The following is a 19755-nucleotide window of genomic DNA, read 5'->3' as shown; positions in this document are numbered from 1 at the left end:
TGACAACTTCCTTGAGGGAATAAGGATTTGGGTGTGGTGAATGAAATGGATATTCCAGGTAAGAACTAGGGTTGTCTTTCTTAAGAAGTTGAGTACTGATTAGTTGGCATGTGTTTGTCTGCATGGAAGTGGTGTGTGTTTACATGTGTATGTTTGTGATGTGATTCTCAGAATACATGTTTTGATTCTCAATGGGCATGTGTACAAATGTGAGTCTTTAATGAGTTTTCTGGATTTTTCACACACCAAACAGCACAACGACTAGTGTCAACTTTCTTTGTAATAAATCCCATCAGTATCTCTTCATGGATAAATATATATGTCAAATATTATCAAATTATGTACTATGTCAGTGTGGCTTACAATATGTAGTGTGGCTTACAATATGTCAAGTATACCTCAATAACTCAAGAATAATCCATCAACATCAAAGAAAATTTTCATGAAGCTCTACAGGGACAGAAATGTGGTACAGGACCCTTTTTCTGGGATGTAATAATATGTCTTGGCTTAATAATAAGCTTTATAAGGCTTTACTTAATACCTCATAGCACTTTGAATGGTCAGGATGAAAGAAAGGCAGACATACATGTCCATTCATTAACGTATGAGACAGGGCAGTTTTGAGAAGGTGAAGAAAAGTCTTCAGAACTGGACATTTAATGAATACAGTCCAAAGAACTTGAGATGTTAGGTGCTTTGACTCCTAATCTACACATTTTCTTCAAGTCTCTTCTGCCTGGCAGAGTCTCTAAAGTTCTGCTATGAATTTGTCAACATTTGTCATTTTAGTTCACACAGCCAGGGCATCCAGAGCAGATTCTAGTTTTTGCAGTTTTGCTAAAGCCCAATACCCATTTGTGCTGGTAGCTGTGGTAGGGATGATGCAGAAGGGAACATGTGCATCCTCACAAAATGCTCCCCAAGGCAGCAACCCAGAGTCTAGCACTAGGTCTGTGCTTTGAACTCATCTAAGACAGAGCATGTCCAAAGAGTCATAATTTCAGGGTGACAAGATTGGAGGTCAGTGCTCTATTTTCCAGCTAAATAAGGGAGTGAGAAGTTGAGAGCTGATACCTTCCCCTCCTCTCCCTCACTTGCAAGCACTTTGCACTTTCTTGCTAAGGCCTCAGGCTCCAGAGGGGCCCAGGAAGGTCTTAGAACCCAGGGCAGAGAGCTGGGTTTTCCTATGGTAGCCAGCAAGAGATCTCAAGGAAGAAGGGAGGGATGCGAGTGGCCCAGTCCTTAATAACGTTCCTGCGGATCTTTGTTTTCCTGAAGACTGGCTTGCGGACTGCAAGTATGACTCCACTAGCAGCGAGGACGAAGACGACAATCCAGGTAGGTTACAATTCTCAAGGAAGGATCCAATGGAGAAGATACCAAGATCAGTAGTTATACCTGGTGCCTTGGAGTCTATGGAAGGGGGCATGATATTAGAAAGTATAGGAAATATTTATGAGGGCCTGCTTTCATCTTTTCGTTTTCAATAACATAAAAGTAGGAGATATAATGACCGTGAGCTTTGTGTGTGTTGTGTGTTAAATGAACTTTCCATGTATTTTTTAAAAAATTAACTTCCCATGGGTTAGTTTTTTCATGTCTTCTCAACAGTCTGACAACAAAACTTTGGTTTCCTTTGCTTAGCATCCCATAGTAACTGATACAAGAAATCGTGGTTTGGATTTACGTGTTGAACTTCAATGGAGCGGGTCTGTTGGGACACAATCTCTCAGGTTCTCACCTGGACCTGGGACAAAGTGTTTTTAGCTAGTGCCAGATGGCACCTGAGAAGTAGGGCCTCATCCCGTGCACTTTTAGATCTAGTTTTAACTTTCTTCATGTTCCATCCTTACTGCGGATCCTGCTTTAAAGGTTAACCATGGGTTGGAAGCCATGAAGAACATTTTCTCTGGGCTTAGCATGTACCTGTGTCCTTGAGAGGTGTGGCTAAAGCACATTCTTGAACTCACTACTATTTTGCACTTCCTACCCAAATCCAAAATGCCAGTGTAGTTTGGAAACCTAAATTTAATTACGTCTGAGAATGGTTTGAATCCAGTTGCCCCAGAAGAGCTTTCAAAGCCCAGCAGGCTTTCTGAGGACTTGTATGAATGGGCCGCTGACTTGTTTCACACACTGGCTCTCACAGTCCTACGGGGCTGGTGCTCTGGAATTGAGTATGCCCAAATCAGAGCCTCTTGGCAGCAGGGCCACAGGTTTCCTCCTGCTCTTTGAGTTCAGTGCTATGGTCAGCAGTGCCCTGTTTCTCAAGCAATATTCATTTCTCTCCCTGTGCCTTTCTGCAGGCTTCTCAAAGCACCCAAGGTACTCAGGCCTAAGAAGGCTTGATGAAACCTAGAAGGCTCAATTCATTTAAATGGCCACACATTCTACACAAGGCTATTAACACACCTGCAAGATAAGGGAACGTGGACAAGTTACTTTATGTCTAATTTCCTGTTAATCCTCTCTAAATCGCTTTTTTTGGAACCTATGGAGATGTTGAGAGGACAGAATGTTTGCGTCACACCTAAAGCCATACCAGACACTTCAAAAATCACTTGATTTTGGGGGTTGGTGGTAGCTCTCTTCCACAAGATCTGATTCAACTCCAGATCCTGAGTGTTGCATCTGGAATTGGTAATTGGCCAATCCATTGATTGGAGAGGGTGGCATGGTACACTTGATCATTCCCCTGTGTTCTCATAAGGAAAAACAATGTGAATGGAAGACAGGAATAAAGGAAATAAGCAGTATTGGGAGAGAGGAGAGGCAGGGAGTTTCTGAGGCAAGATGATGGAAAGGAAATCAACATCATGCTTAGCAAGACATAGAGAATATGTCTGCCTTCTTTGAGGACAAGGAGGAAATGGGCATTCCTCCCCAGAATTATAGTATATGAGGTCTGGTAAACGGACCCTGTTGACATTAGGCCAACCACACAGGGCACAGGAGACGTTATCGAGGCCCAAAGAAAGTTGGGGTGATACAGACAGAATTGGGTGCCAAGCTCAGGTCACGGTATGACAAAGACAATAGGGGCTCTAATTCTCCCCTGAACCCTAACTTTCTCCTTTCCTTTTGCAAGGTCACCCTATCACAGTCACCGCAATGATTCACTCAGAGGCGTTTTTCTCGGACTCAGAAGAGTCAGACGTAGAGAATGGCAATATGCATGTAATTTATTTCCTCTTCTTGCCTAATTTAAAAATCTTCCTGTTTCTTCTTTGTAAGCATTTCTTCGTAGCTCTTCTCTTTCCCCCTCCTTTTACAATTGTCATCTCAAAGGCCCTGGTAGCCTCCAGGAAGGTGAGGTTATACAATTGACAATGTTTTTAAGATGTTTCTCCACCTTCTTCACCTACTGTATTTTAACATTGCATGGATTTCCAACCCTACTATGCACCATAAATCAACTGGTGTGTCCCTGAATGGCCCAGGCGAGAAGTTGTGCTGAAGTCTGAAGCATTGGCCCACATCATGTGGGGTTGGCCCCTGGGAAGTTTGTTCTGGGATGGGCTCTCCCTTCACTGCCGTGTTCCTCCACATATGGCTCTGGAAAAGCAAGTGTGTTCTCTACCCTGCAGCTGTCTACACTCGTTGAGGAGGAGGAGTCTGTTTACATCGACCTTCTTTTCCGGGAATGCACAGAAGGAATCAATGATGTGAAAAGAGATGAAGAAGAGGAAGAAGAGGAAGAAGAGATGTTAGTGTGGAGTAGTGGGTAGGATGAAGAGGGAAGGGAAACAAGTCCACATGCACTAACTTTCTTTGCCACTTCAGGAAATTCAGCGTTCATGAGGAGCTTGCTGGAGTGCCTGCACCTGTGTGTGAATATGGAGGCGGAGATAGGAATCTGAGGGGGAAAATGAGCACAGGCAAGTGAAGGGTGCCCTGAGAATCTCTCCCCATGAGTAGAAGTGCTTTCCATGTAAGCCCTAGAGCTGATCAGCTATGCCTTCCCTTGGCTCCTTAATTTGTAGGAGAGGGCTCTAGCCCTCTTCAGAACCAAAGTTTGCCCTCCCAGTCCACCTAAGGCCTGCCAAATCCTCCTGTCTTTCTTACTGAGTGTGGTGTACACTGTGGAGTGACCTAGAGTGCCACCAGTTCTCACAGGGAAAGGGTGAATTGGCCTGTGTTAGGTTGCCAGGGCTGCTTTATCTGATACCAGTGATTAACTGGGGTAAACACAGGAATTGACAGTCAGTTTAGGAGATTAGAAGCAAAATCTAGGTGTCAGCATGATGATGCTTTCCCTGATGCTGCCAGCAACACATAACTCAACCTCTGCTTCCATCACCTGATCATCTGTCTTCATTTGTCTCCCGGTGCTCCTGCTCTGAATTTGTCTAGTCTTCCTCTCTTTGGAAGGACTCCAAGCGTATAGGATTAAGGTCACCCAGATGCAGGTTGGCCTCCCCTTCACTAGTAAGATCTCTGACGACCCTATTCACAGATGAGTTCACATCCAAAGGTGTGCAGGTGAGGATGAAAGCATGAGTTTATGGCTGCCCATTATTCAATCCAGAACCCAGAACAGTGGGGTCACTCTCAGGCAAACAGGGTAGCTACTGAGGCCCTGTTTTCTACCTCAGTGGGACCTGAGTCACAGCTGCCCAAGCCTTGGGGTCCTAAGCCTCTGTAGTTTCCTTCCTCATCCCACTTCAGCTCACACTCATTTTCTCAAGCTGTACTTCTTTAGAATTTATTCATGTATGTAGAATTCAAACAAACACAAAGCACAAAGGAAATCTCCCTGCAGGGCTTGCTAGGAATGAGAAAATCAGAGAGGACTGCATGTTACTTAAGTCCCCTTATTTATTTTATATTGTTTAAGTAATAACTCTTGTTAGATTATGATGAGTGTTTTGTAATACTTACATGTTGGAATATCTTAATGTAAGAAACTATATGATTTTGGCATCACAGTCACTTTATATTAAAATGGGTTGCCCAGTAAGCTCAGTGTTTGATTTAGAATGAAACTGTTAATTAGGGAAAGAGCTCCAGGAATCAGTCCCTTTTTAATCTGAGGCTTTCACCACTGGATGCTGTTGAGGACCAGGGTGGAGGGAGCAAGGTTATCGCTTCCACGCCTCTCCCTTCAGAATTCCTGCCCCTCACCTGGCCCAGGGAGATGGGACTCTGCCTTTTCTTTCTAGAGGACTTGAGCCCACCTTTTCTTCTGCATCAGTTTCGTTCTCCAGAAGACATTCACTTGAAAGGTGCCCAATCTAGCAATCAGGTCACAGCCCATTGCCTGGAAATTTAGAGACACTCTTAGTCACAGACAGCACCCTATGCAGACAGCAGCAGTAGGAATTCAGTCCCTCTGGATCTGGCTCGTGGGATATCATGGACCAAAGATCACCTCTCCAGGGTTGGTCTGAGGTAACTTTTGAGTCCTACAAACCACCTCAGGGAAACCCAAGCTCCTACCACCTCTGTGCCACCTGAGTGAGTCCAGATCCTGTATTTGTGTTGCAGATCCTACAACTGACTGCTACAAGGATGCTGAGCTGGAGGCCTCAGCCTGAAGCTGAGTAGAACTGGAGATCTATGGCGCTTGGCGACACTTATGTGCTCACCCTTCTACTCCACTATGAATGAACAACTAAGTGGCACTTTAGTTTTTAATCCAAAGACTTAGACGAAGTCTTAGAAATAAGTTTTACTTTTAATGTTATATGCCATATGAAACAACTTTTGTACCTTTACTACTTATATTTCTTATTCTTTATGTAATAAATAAATATACTGATAAGTACCCTAAGCAATGCTAGAGCTATATGAATTATAATATCTGGTCTCCGTATTGGCTCCCACCAAGGTGAAACACTCACTCATGGAATCCTCATTGAGTGTTTGTTGAAAAAATAACTGGAAACTGACAGCTTATCATAAGCCCTCCTGTCAATGGGTTTTTAAAATTTCATTTACTGAACTATGTTCAGTCACCTGGTATGGGTCATGCCAAAAATGCTCATCTTGGTCTAGCAGGATAACTTGAATTTCAGGGCCTTTTTCACTTACATTGCGGTGTTGCTATGTATAAAACCATGATTCACATTTCATTCCACAAATATTACCCCATTTGCATCTGGCACAAAATTTTGTTCTCCAAAACACTGATGAGATTCTAATTCCTTCACATAATATGAGTGAGTGTAAATGTTTTCACATTTTGGTTAACCTGGTTAATTTTCCTAGAATATCCCTTGCTTTTAGTCCTTCCAAGTCAGTGCACAGCATGCACTTCTGACACACAGCTTCAAAGAATTTCCTTCCAGAGGGGGAAAAAAAAAACAAATTGTAATTTTTTGGCATTTCTTTCAAGTCTTTGCTTTTGGATTTGCTTTTGGATTTCGAGACACTCCAGTGTTCAGGTATTAGACCAACTATGCCATTTGTCATTCTTTTACTTTTTTTCCCCAAATCTTTTACATTCTCCACAAAATTTCTTTTAAACACTATCTGCTTTTCCTTTTGCTTTCTACTTAACCATTTCTGGTCATTCTATTTATTATGCATTACAATTCAATTTTGAACTGATATTTTTCTTATTTTCTGATGTCATCCCAATCGTTGTTTGATTTTCTATTTTTAATTTATGACATCTTATGTATTATCTCATTTTCTAAATGCCTTTTATTTACTTTTGAGAAAGCATTTTTCAGGACATAATATACATAATGAAGAAGGCCTTTCATGCATTTGTTGTGGCTACTCTGTATTCCGTTTCTCCCTAAATTACTTTGTTACATGAAAATAATGTGATTTTTTTCTTCGTATTCATATAATTAGAAAAAATTATAGAAGTGCAATTCAAATTAGCTTTCCCAGGAACAGAGATAAGTGTGTCTTCCTAGATTTTTTTATGAAATTTTTTAAAGTACAAAATCTTTCTTCCTGGTATTTCCAGATGCTTCAATTCTACCTCTCTTAAACATGGGACTTTACTCTCATCACCTCTATTGCACCTATCATTTTCTTTCCTCATCTGACTAGTGAATATTCCTTTTCATATATACTCTTTACCTGAAGTGAAACATCTTTTACCTGACGTTGCCAAAATCTAGTCGTTTTCTATAAATGCCCATATAGGTTGAAAATTAGTTATCTGTAAGGGATTTTCCATTAGATATCTTGCGTTGTATTTCATTTCTGAATTATATTTGCCTATTTATCTGTTTTATTTCTATAATCATTTATATTTTAGCTACTTATATTTATTTTACATGGAAATTTCTTTGTTTTTATACTCCATATTTCAGTCATTTGAATTCAGAATTATTAATTTCCTCCCCAGTTTTAAATCAATATTCATACATATTTGGTGTTAGCAGTGGCAGTTCATATTCAGTGAATTTTTTAAAAAAAATGCTGCTGCTTTAGAGTCACAATGACATAGGTTCATTGTCATTCATATCAGGTCTGCAATATTACCACCATATGGTATATGCTTATCATCAGACACATACATCAGCATCCCCCAATGTAATAGTTCTATTTCCCATGGTCTCCAAGGATGTCCTTAATACTTGTCTCTCCTTCATTAAAAGTAATGTTTTATAAATAACTTCTAGAAAGAAAAAATTTGATATGGTTTACTGAATTTTAAAATTTAAGAATACATAAAAGACATTTCAGACATATTCTACCATGATCTTATTATGAAAGTGGGACACTTTTACATTATTAAGAATTACATTCTTCAAAACCATAAAAATGTAGGTTTCCTACAATTAACTCACATTCCAGGATTTCTGAAGTGTGCGCACAGCCTTCCTACAAACTGGGGACTTTCTGCGGCTCACTGAGTGGAGGGTCATTTGTGGAAGTCATTCCATTCTCTTCACAGCTGCGTCTATATGATCCACTGCAAACATTATATTCAATTGTGAAATACTGAAAGTTTTTGCCATGACAACAAGATAAATTTGCTCACTTTCATCACTGCTATGCAGCATTATACTGGAAGTTCTAGCCAGAGGAATTGGGCAAGAAAAACGGAACTGAAGAAGGAAGCTATTCTGATACACGGATGACATAATCTTTTAATAGATATTCCCAAAGAACCCACAAAAATACTACTGGAACAAATACAGACATTAAGCAAACTTGCATTGTATGAGATAATACACACAAATGTCAGTTCTGTTTATATAGTATGGTAAAAAAAAAAAAAGTCTAAGATGGATTTTTTTAAAAAAATCCATTCAGTTACCCTCTAATGAATAAAATATTTAGGAATGAATTTATTGAAAGTGTAAAGCACTTGAACAAGAGCAGTCATACCTGAATGAAACTGAAGAAGACTTAAACAAATGGCAAGACATCCATTGTTCATGGATGGTAAGACTAAATATTGTTCTAATACCAATACTACCCACAGGGAACTACAGGTTCAGTATTATAGTTATAAACATCCCAACTGACTTTTTTTTTTCTTTTTTACAGAAATGGAAAAACAGATGCTCCAATTTATATGGCATCAGCAAGTGGCTAGACGATGCAAAACAAACAACTTTCTCTATGGTGAGATTGGGATTGATTAATTTATAGAACAGGAGGAGGGCTTTGTTATGGATCTGGCTGCTTTAGATATGTAGGAATTTCTGGGATACTCTGAGGAATATTGGGGTTCACAGAAAAAGGGGTTCTAATTCTCCCTCTTAATGGCTGCCATCATTTTCCTGAAATTCTCATGGGAACTCAGAGGCAAAGATGTAAAATATCTCTGAGAACAGTACTGTGTCCTTCCTTTGGGGAATTTTCATGTAGGCTGGGTGCAGTCTTGGGTTCTCAGAAGGAAAGAGTGCCCTCTGGAAGAATAAATAACTCACCATGTCCCCTGCTCTATATACCCTAAATCATAGGATCTACATTGAGTTAAGCATGAACAAGGGTATGAGAATTTACTCAACATAGTGACCAGTAAAATTCACATGAAAAAGAGAAAGTCTCATTGACACATCTTACAGAATGGACACAATTTAGTTGAAGAAGGATTTGGGGAAGTTGTACATACCAGGCTGCTCAAAGAGTGGCTCAGGTCTTCAGTCAGGGAGACGAATGTTGACAACCTCTAGAGAAGTTCTCATATCGGTGACTGAACTTTTCAGCCCCAGAATTTCTATTTCAGTTGATTTTACATTTTTACCTCTTTACTGATATTCTCTGCTTACTGAGACACCATCCTCATATTCTCCTTTTATCATTGAGCATATTAAAAATCTGTAATGTATAACTCTGTTTTATAACTGAAGGATATTTTCCATTAATTGTCTTTTCTCTTGTGTGTGGGACATTCGTTCTTGGTACACTCCATGCCCATAAAACTGGATCTTTTGACTATTTTAAGGTGGCCAGTCTGAAAATCAGATTTTCCTGCATCCAGGGTTTGTTGTGACTGCTTGTTGTTTTTCTTCGTTTGGTCACTTCTTGGCACTAATTGTGTGAAGTCAGTACAATTTGTCATGGATAGTCACTAAAATCTCTTGTCCCGGTAGCTTACTGGCCAGACAGTAAATGGACAGAAATTTCCACATATGCCTAAAATCAACAATAAATTTAAAAGTCCTTGCAGATATGTGGTATGTATACACTGCAACATGGCTTCAACACTCAGTTTATGACTCCACAATTCCACATGTCCTGTTTGTACAAATCTTAATAGTAAACCAGAAATGAGTGCTTAGGTTGTTCTCAGGTCCTTTTTATAAATGCACCCAGTCCTTCTATATACATAGATTGTACATAACCAGGAATATATTGCAGTTTTTCAAGGATCTTATTAGCCAAAGCACCTCATTCCTCAGCCTTCCTCCGAAACATTCGTCTTAGTGTTTTGCTGCCCCAGTGTATTCCTGTGAGCCATGTGGCATCAACTAGCCTATTTGTCTTAAATGTTTTGGGTGAATACCTCTCGGGTAACCACCTGAGCACCCAGAGTTCCCTTAGGTGAAATATATGCAGGTCCTTGGAGAAGGACCTCCATGGATTTGCCATCCAAGTAAAACAGTCAACCAGAAGCCTCTCTGAAAAAGGTCCTTTCTGCTCCCTCTGGTATAGGTTATTGTAACAGAAATTGAGGCTGTTGTCTGCAAAGCCATACCAAGGTGGTGAGCAGAATGGGACCAGAGTAAAGGAAAATAACCCAAACCTCTCTGACAAGTTTCACCTGCTTTATTTATTTTTTCTCTTTCCCTTACCTGATTCAAAGTTCCCCTTCTTGCTGTATGATTTTGGTTAGATTCCAGAATTCATAACAATTTTATTCTGCTATTTTTGTCATTTTCTTTGTTGCTTTTGTGGATGGCTTGACTCCGGGACTCCCCAAATCCACTATTTTTGCTGTCGACATTCTGTTCCTTTATAACTAACCAACCCTTAAAATTTGTACATAGTGTGAAATACTTCCCCGATAAGCTATGATCTGAAATTCCAGATACATATTTTATTATTTCACTCTGCTTGGGGTTATTCTTTAAGCAGAAGCTTTGTAACATCCTAATGACTGTTTACCATCTTCCTTCTTCCTTTTCTCCCACAGTTATTCTCAAATTGCCTTTGCTTGCCACACATCTTGAACTAGTATGGGGATGGCAGGAATGGTGAGAGTGCCTCTATGGCTATTTTTTGTTTTTCCATATATATATTTTGGAAATATATATATATTTCTTTTAAAAAAATATATATATATACATATATTTTTTTAAAGAAGCTTTAGAATACAAAGATGGTACATCCAAGGGATTCTCATATGCCTCACTCCCTACCCCTCCGACACTTTCACACATTATCAACATCCTTCATTACTGTGTTACATTTGTTAAAATTGACAAACCCATGTTGAAGCACAGCTATTGACCATGGACTACATTTTACGATATAGTCTATATTCTGTCCTGCACAATTTTGTAGATCATGACAAAATATCCAATGGCCTGTATCTGTCATTGCAATGTCATGCAAGACAACTCCAATGTCCTGAAAATGCCCTCACATTACTCCTATTCATTCCTCTCTCATCCCTCAGAACCTCTTGTGGTCACTGTCTTTATATCAATGCTAAGAGTTCTTCCAGTACTAGAGTAATATTAAGTCTATTATGTCTACTTTAATAATGTCTACTTTAGTCCACTGTTCATGCCCCAATCTTGAGGATTTGGGGATGGTGATGCCCCCAAAATATACAAATTTTAAAAACAACAACAAAAAAAAAACACTATTAAAAAATTGATGGGGCTGAGGGATGGGGAGTGGGGCATATGGGAACCTCTTATGTTTTTTAGGGTAACATTTTATGTGATCTATTAACTTTAAAAAAGATAATTAAAAAAATAAAAATTGAAAAACTAATAATAATGTCTACATTAGTCCATTGTTCATGCCCCAATATTGAGGATTTGGGAATGGCAATGCCCACCCTACTTCTAACTGAGAGGTCGCTTAGATCCCATAGGGCAGATGGATGGAACTATCTTGCTTGCAATTGCAGGCACTCTCTGCTACTTGTAATGGGTGTTCTCAATCATCATCTCCCTGTTAGTTGTCCTGGGCTCATCCAAGGAACTGGAGTGTAGGTGTAGGAACTCTGCTGAAATTCAGAGCTGAAATGGCCCATGGATGGACCAATGATTTAAGTCTCTGGGACATATATTTAACAAGTATAGTGCTAATTAGAGGATCAAATAAAAGGGGCAGGATAGCCATGTGTAGACAACCCAATGAATGAGTATAACTATGTTACATTGGGGAGCATATATACCAAAATAAGGCAGGGAATGGAATTCCTGAGCTGTCTGCCCTCCTTATAGTATCTAGATGTCTCCAGAGCCCCCAGAAGCCCCACTATTTGAGGCACTGTTTACTGTGGCTGTCAAAGAGATCCTGGTAATACTTGCAAAAACATAACCTCAGGAATGGCCTCCCAACTCACTTTGAAATTTCTTGGTATAAAAACTCATTTGTATTTAATATTTCCCCCTTTTGGTCAAGCTGTTTTTCTAGACGCATTGCTAGTTGGTGCTTGGTAACAATCCCCTGGTGCCAGGGAGGCTCATCCCTGTGAGTCATGTCCCATGGAGAGGGGGAGTATTTATATCCTGAGTTTGTATTTATATCCTGAGTTTGGCTTAGGGAGAAGTCACATTTAAGCAATAAGGAGACTTTCAGGAGGTAACACAGGCAATATATCATACTAGGATAAGTTTCAATTTCACAAGGAAAGGCTCATAAGTACAGTCATTGATATCAAGGGTCTGGCTTGTAGCACTCTGGGATTCTTGCTGTTCTATTAGAGAATGTAGCAGAACTGCCCAGAATGGGAGTTCAATGTCCTTTTCATTATTGTGTGATTCGTGAATGGAACTGGCCCTTCCGTAGACAATTTATTGCATGAGTCCTTGGTCTGTTTCCTTCTATTCAGGATTGCACTCACTGTCCGTTCTCTGCTTCTGTCCACCCTGCTAATAATGGGTGAAGCCTTTCTCTTTTGTGAGACTGTGATGGTTTAAAATGTATCACATAGTGTGGTCTTTGGTTGCGATCTGGCTGACCTAGGTATGTAATTATTGGAGGGATTCCTTGAGGGAAATATGTGTTCACTGAGTATGGGCATGTAATTCTCCCACTTCACAGAAGGGCAAAATTCCCCCATATGTCTTGTTGGGACTCTCAGGGAAGGACAAAATCTATCTAGGAAAAGGACTGGCTGTCTCCCTTGGGGTTTAGGGATCAGGCTGCAAGCAGGCTGGAATTATCAACAGGATGAGGAGGACTGTGAAAGAACAAATAATCCATAGAGTCTCTTTATTCAGTGTACAATAAATCATAGGATCTGTAGTGAGTTCCTGAACTGAAAAAGGGTGTGGAAAGGCATTTAATATCTCTTGTGATCAGTAAAATTGATTTGAACTGCCAGATTTCAGAGCAATAGCTGCCTGAATCAACTCGATTTGGTGAGAAAGGGTCCAAGCAGGGAAGATACATACTCAGTGCTTGTGTACTCACTACCCACTCTCAGTCTAGACTCCTCAGGAAGGTGTGCAGATGGTAGTCAGGGAGATAATTGGGGCCTGCAGACTTTATACCTAAAACCAACAATCCCCAATGCAGCAGGTGACTTTTGCAGTGGATGGTCATCAACTGGTCATCTAGGGTTGGTCAATAGAAGGTGAATCTAATCCTTTGATGATCTGTTACATGGTAGTTGGTCTGGAATGCCTGCAGTTTAGAGACAGCTTGTGAGCCACACAGACCACTAGTCATTCAAGATAGTCACTTGACTCCCAGAAAGTCTCACAGCAGGAAAGAGAAACACTGATGATGCAGGGAAGGAAGGCCACAAGTTTGGAGTTTATCTAGACCATCAGTGGACTTCATGTAAGGGAAATAACACTGTCATTTAGGTCAGGGTTTGTAATGTAGTATCAGGAGATTGGGTCAGCATTTGGGCCCTCTTGTGGCTCAGGAATATCCTCGGGGGCTTTGATTCTCACCCCCAGTAACTTTGTGGCAGGAACGTTTTTTAAAGGGAGGGTCCTAATATGCCACGGCTCATCTGGCAAACCAACAAGTCAAAAAATTTGCAGAAAAGCAATTAGGAAATATTTTGAGATGAATGAAAACAAATATACTACAACCAAACTTTTGGGATGCAGCAAAGGCAGTACTGAGAGGGAAATTTATACCCCTAAATGATTATATTACAAAAGAAGAAAGAGGAAAAATCAAAGACCTAACTGCACACCGGGAGGAACTAGCAGAAGAACAGCAGACTAAATCCAAAACTAGCAGAAAGAAATTACAAACATGAGATAACAAATAATGAGATAAGAGTATAAAAAGCAAAAACAATAGAGAAGTATTGAGAAAACCAGATGTTGGTTCTTTGGAAAGATCAATAAAGTTGACAAACCTTTAGCTAGACAGACAAAGGAAGAAAGGGAGAGGATGCAAACAAATAACTTCAGAAATGAGCAGGGAACATTACTACTGATCCCACAGGAGTAAAAAAGATCTTGTTCTTCTTTGTCAAAGGTAGCCAAGGCAGTATACCAAAAATGCATCGGCTTTTTATAAAGGGAATTTTTTAGGGTAAAGGCTTATAGTTCTGAGGCTGCAAAAATGTCCAGACTGAGGCACCATCAGAGATGCTCTCTCATCAAAGATTGGCTGCTAGCAGAACCTGTAGCCCTGCCACATGGCAAGGCAAACTGGTGGCCTGTGTGTGCTGTCTCCTCCAGGCTGCATTCCCCTTGAGCTAGCTATGGGCAATGAAGCATATGGCAGGGCTAGTCTCTTCATCTTGGAGCTACATTCTGTGCTTAGCCTGTTGGGTATCACATTTCTTCAGCTAAGGCAGCTAGAGATCCTCAGGTCTGTCTCACATGGCAGCTTAAAAATGACACCTGTCTGTGTGTTTTGATTCACTCCTCAGTATATAGTATAATAGACACCAGCAAGAGGGTGGAGGCCCAGTCTGTGTCACCCCTCACTGATAAAGTCCAATCAAAGGATCACACACTCACAGGCATGTATTAGTTTAAGTACTTGATCTTCTGGGATTCACAAAAAACTTTAAACTGTTACATATCTTAACAACTACGAACAACTGTATGCCAACAATGTAGACACCTAGATAAACTAGAAACATTCCTAGAAACTCACAAGCAACCTATGTCAACAGAGCAGTTAAATGTAGAGATGAAATCAACATCAAAAACCTCCAAACAATCAGAGAGAGACTTGAAAAGATGACTCTCCAAAGAAGATATACATAGGGCCAGAAGGACCTTGAAAAGATGCTGAACACTCTTAGCCTTTAGGAAAATGCAAATTGAAACCACAATGAGGAAAGAGGATTTGGCTCAACTGATAGAGCTTCTGCCTACTATATAGGATGTTCAGGGTTCAAACTCAGGGCCTCCTGACCTGTGTGGTGAGTTGGCCCACACAGAGTGCCGACACGCTCAAGGAGTGCTGCGCCACGCAGGGTTGTCCCCCACATAGGGGAACCCCAAGCACAAGGTGTGCACCCCAAGAGGAGAGCTGCACCATGCGAAAAAAGCACAGCCTGCCCAGGAGTGGAACCACACACACAGAGAGCTGACACAGCAAGATGATGCAACAAAAAGACACAGATCCCAGTGCTGTTGACAAGAATGCGAGCGGACACAGGAGAACACAAAGTGAATGGACACAGAGAGTAGACAGTGGGGAGGGGGGAGGGGATGTGGAGAGGAATAAATAAAAAATAAACCTTAAAAAAAAAAAGGAAACCACAATGATACCTTTTCACATCCACTAAAACGGTTGCTAATTAAAAACAGAAAATAGCATGGGCTTCAAAATGGGCAGAAGTGTTGAATCATAGGCTATAAATTTCTATCATTTATAGATGAACTATTTCACATTAATTTAGATTGCCTTTAGCTACAAAGCCAAGGACTCTGTTTTTGTTTGCTTTCCTATTCCTCACCTTAGTCTTTCTTCTGCCAAGGAAGGCCAAATAGTGCAAGTCTACGCTCACTAACCAGTCAGCTCCATACATTGGAGCCTGTTGTCCTAATAAAGCAAATGTCCCTGAATAATGCATGAGCTGCTCCCCCAGTGTATTAATTGTTATTCTACATCCCACTAGAGCTCCTGGAAGACATGGTGAAGGAGGCTCCTATGTGACAGGGCGGATGAGGAAGCCCCATCTAATGCCGAGGTAGTCACGTTTTCCTTTAAGATAGAAATGTTCCTTTCTCAGATTTATTCTTTTTCAACTAAGCATAGATCTTAATATATGATGATGTACATTACAGATAATGGGTGCTGTTTGGGGGAAGGAATATTTGCAGAGGGATTTCTACTAATAGACCATTGATAAAAGAGGGCATTAAAAATGGCAACACCAGGTCATAACCCATATAGCTGGAGCCTTTTGTCTCAGCACCACTTTTCTTGCTTGGATCAAGACTTTTGTAATTCCTGCCAAAATGGATTTGAGAGAGAAAGCCCCCAGTTAAAGTGTGAGCCTTTCCCACAGGAGCCCACCATATGTATTCATGGGGTCTTTGATTTTATCACTGTGTCCCATTCATTTTTATAAAATCACAAAGATCTGAGAAAAAACAACACAGCATAGTATGATTCTCATTACTCACTTTCTGCAATTGCAGGTGAACTCAAGAAACAACAAAAAATGGTAGTTATTCTGGTTCATGCAACTGTTGTGGGAAAAGTCAAAATAAAATAGGGGGTTTCCTCCAAGCTTTAGGCTGTGGACCCAGCCTGATCCTAGTTTCACTGGGAAATGAGGGTTGGGGTGTGATGAAAGGCTTCCATTAGGGTGTTCTGTCCTTGTTTCTACAGTTCCAAGTAGCAGCTGTGTTCTCTTTAGGTGGTAGATGTTTTAGTGCACAGGGGCTAATGGGAGTTCACGTGTGAGTCTCTGGGGTCTGATTTTGAGTCTGCGTGCATTTAACCAGGTGATATGTACCATTTACAAAGGAAAATTGCTAGGGCCAACTTTCTCAACTTTCTCAAATAAACCCTATCACCACTGAACATATTATGTACATTTACTTCATCCAGCTGCACCTAGGGTGTGCTTTTTATCCCCACAACACAGGTGGAGAAACTGAGTTGCAAAAATGAACAACAGCCTGAGCTGTCTGCTCCTAAGGGGAAGGGCCTAAATGTGAACCTCAATTTTGGCCCCAATTCTGATGCTCTGAGCTACAGACCTGCCCTTTATACTCAGCCATGGGAGTTTCACAGGATTGGGGGTATGATGAAAGGTTTTTTGTTATGGTATTCTGTCCTTGTTTCTAAAGTCCCCAGTAGAAGCTGTGTTCCCTTTAGGTAACTGTAGGATTATCATGTGCAATTCCCTGAGGTGTTATGTCCCACTTACGCAGAGAACTGCCAGTGTCAACTTTCTCAAATACATTGCATGATTTAGCCATTGGATCATTAGACATCAGACAATGGAGTTCTAGCATCTCCCTATGTCTTGGAATTACCTGAGTCTACAGAGAAACCTAACTGCCCACCATTTTAAGATAGCCTCAGTAGTCACACAGCCTAGGGCAGCAGGTTGTGCAGATTATCACAGACTTTGGTATAGCTATTAGTGTCAAAAACACACAGAAAGCCCACATGCTTCTGATCGCCCCAAAATTCTCTGTTGTGATAATGACTTGGTCAACCCTGCCAGGGTTGAGGTGTCAGCTCAGCAGCTCGCTCAAAGCAGATAGACATTGGAAGACAATTTACTGCATTTGATATCATCACCATAATGGACCCTATAGATGCTCAAGTTCTATGAGTCCTTGGTAAAATAGAACCCAAAGACACTTGGCATTCAAAACATTCTGAACCTGGTGTTCAACACCCTTGCTGAAATGCTCTTGGAGATCTGGCTTAGAGGTAGTCAACACTAAATCCATGTGTCCCTCCATAATGACTGTCACAGTGTTGAAAGGGCAATGATGGAGAGGCTCTAATGCAATGAATACACACACGTGGCATAGAAAAGGAAGACTGGAAGGAAAATTCTATGATTGATAAGTAATGATTATTAAATGATCTCAGGATATTCAAATCTACAATTACCTTTACAACAAAGCACTAGTGAATAGATGCAATAGAATGACTTGCCCAGGATTCAATGTAGTCCACTGAAAGGTAGCTCCTAATCAAGTGGAAATTCCTAAGAACATATAGTAAATTCTTTGTCAGTATATGTATATCCATGGAGGTTGAATTTGTCTGGAGATGTCCCATGATACTGTCAACTTAGGCTAAATATGGAATAATCAGGAGGCATTTTGGGACTATCAATGATAATAAGATATTTTAGTATTATTTATAGACTACGGTCAGTTGTTATAGATTGCCAATAAGGATTTTGATTCCTGCTTCTTCCCTGCTACACTCCTGGCCAACCAGCTTTCAGTACAGAAGATAGCCCCTACAGCTGGTCATAGTGGCTTGTTACACTACAAACTCTACACCCTTTAGTGTCTTGTCCAAGACTAGAACCCTGCCTGAGAAATTTACATGTAACACACCAATATACTGAGAATTACTCTGTATCCTCCTAGCTCCCCAGGAACAACTGAAGGTGGTGCTTCCAAGGACCGAGAGGAGGAGGAAGCCTCACCCAATGCCAAGGTGAGGATGCTATCCTTTGTCTAAGGGAGAGGTGTTGCTTTTTGTATTCTATCTTTTGCAACTGATTTCAGGTAAGGATGCCTGATAGTATGCGTTATAGATGGTATATACAGTTTTTTAGGAATGCAGAGTGTTTCATGGGAGTATGTTCCAACTGATCCATGATACAACAGGGTATCCAGAAATGGCAGGAGTAGATTATAAACTATGTTAAAAGTCCTTTTCCTCAGCTCCAATTTTTATTGCGTGGAATAAGAATTTGTAATCACATGCCAAAATGGACCTGAGAGATATTCTAGGAAAAGCTTGTGCCTTAATAGATATGTCCTGCTGTACTTTCTTATGGGGCTTTGCCTTCACCACTGTTTCCTATCTGCTTTTCTAATGGTATCAAGCAAACAAAAGTCCCGTTCAAACAGGGTATAGCATGATGTAATACTCATAGGTTTTTCTCTAATTGCAGGTGGCTGTAGGAATAAGTGAAATGGTACGTATCTAAAATTACTGACATCTGGGAACACATGGAAGATAAGATAACCAGGGTATTGTTAGAATGTTGGTCTGCAGGGATAGTGGCTCCAGTTATTGCAAGGAATGAGGATTGGAGGTGTGGCTAAAAAAAAAATGATTTTCAAAGGGAAGCATTATGGGGCATGCTCTAAAGTCCTGAAAGCAGCTGTGTTGCCTCTAGGTGGCACGGATTTGTGCGTAAAGGGGTTAGTGAGTGCCTATGAGTGAGCCTATGTGGTGTGATTGTGAATGTGTGACTGTGGGGATGTTAGTGTTTGCTTTCCCAAGAGATGTGTCCAACTCACCCTGTACAATGGCCACTGCAAACTTTCTCAAAAACCAAACCATTAATATTGCACATGTAGCATATATTCACTCGTAAAATCTTCACCACAAAATTCTGGTTATGTTTACTCTCCCCACTTCTTACATGCAGACTGAGAGGCACAGATTAATAACCTAAGATCTCGAGTTCCTAAGAGGTAGAGTCAAAATGTGAACACAGGCATGAGGCCCATATGCTGATACTCTGAATAACTCACTCTCACTTGGCTCACAGACATGGTTCATTAGTGGCCACGCAAAGGATTTCCATCATCCATGTATAGACATTTGCCCAGAGGGCTCCTAAACACTGATCTTATATATTAGGAAGCCTGAGGGTCACATAACCCAGGCTACCATTAGGGGCACTTTACGAGATACTTAGACATAGCTGTTTGTGTCAAAAGCAACAGAAGTCCTCATGTTTCTGCCAAGCTCACAGATTGTCAGATTGTGAGGCATCGGTAGGACAAGCCTGACAATCTTTGCCAGTGCTGGGTCACTGCTAAGTACCTGGCCCAACCAGATAATAATCAGGGACTTGTTTTCATCTATTTGATAACTTTATCACCTTGAGCCCTTCAAATGATCAAATCTAAGCTACACAATAACCAATAAGATTGTAAAGTCCCACTTAGTCATTAGCCTACTTTCCATCGCCCTTCTTGCAATTCTCTTGTAACGTTGGTATAGAGCCTCAGTGCTCAACCTGTGCCTCCCTCCTCGTGAACTGGCCCACTGTGG

At 40.7% G+C, this 19755-nt stretch overlaps 1 protein-coding gene across 4 annotated transcripts in view; it reads left to right on the top strand.

Annotated features, from left to right (window-relative positions):
* The window catches only part of LOC131274064 (protein IWS1 homolog), a 132882-nt gene extending 127106 nt beyond the window's left edge, over positions 1 to 5776 (top strand). For all 4 annotated transcript variants that reach the window (XM_071208968.1, XM_058279070.2, XM_058279069.2 and 1 more), the window contains exons 13-17: positions 1282 to 1341; positions 3092 to 3180; positions 3591 to 3709; positions 3787 to 3881; positions 5491 to 5776. In XM_071208968.1, coding sequence (XP_071065069.1) covers positions 1282 to 1341; positions 3092 to 3180; positions 3591 to 3709; positions 3787 to 3881; positions 5491 to 5540 — 413 coding nt within the window. In that variant the 3' untranslated portion in view covers positions 5541 to 5776. The remainder of the gene's footprint in view (positions 1 to 1281; positions 1342 to 3091; positions 3181 to 3590; positions 3710 to 3786; positions 3882 to 5490) is intronic.
* The last annotated feature ends 13979 nt before the right edge of the window (positions 5777 to 19755 follow it).

Source organism: Dasypus novemcinctus, chromosome 17 (genome assembly GCF_030445035.2).
Source record: "Dasypus novemcinctus isolate mDasNov1 chromosome 17, mDasNov1.1.hap2, whole genome shotgun sequence".
NCBI classification, from domain to species: Eukaryota; Metazoa; Chordata; class Mammalia; order Cingulata; family Dasypodidae; genus Dasypus; species Dasypus novemcinctus.
The sequence above is the reverse complement of the archived record's forward strand: the minus strand, read 5'-3'. Positions and strand labels throughout refer to the sequence as shown.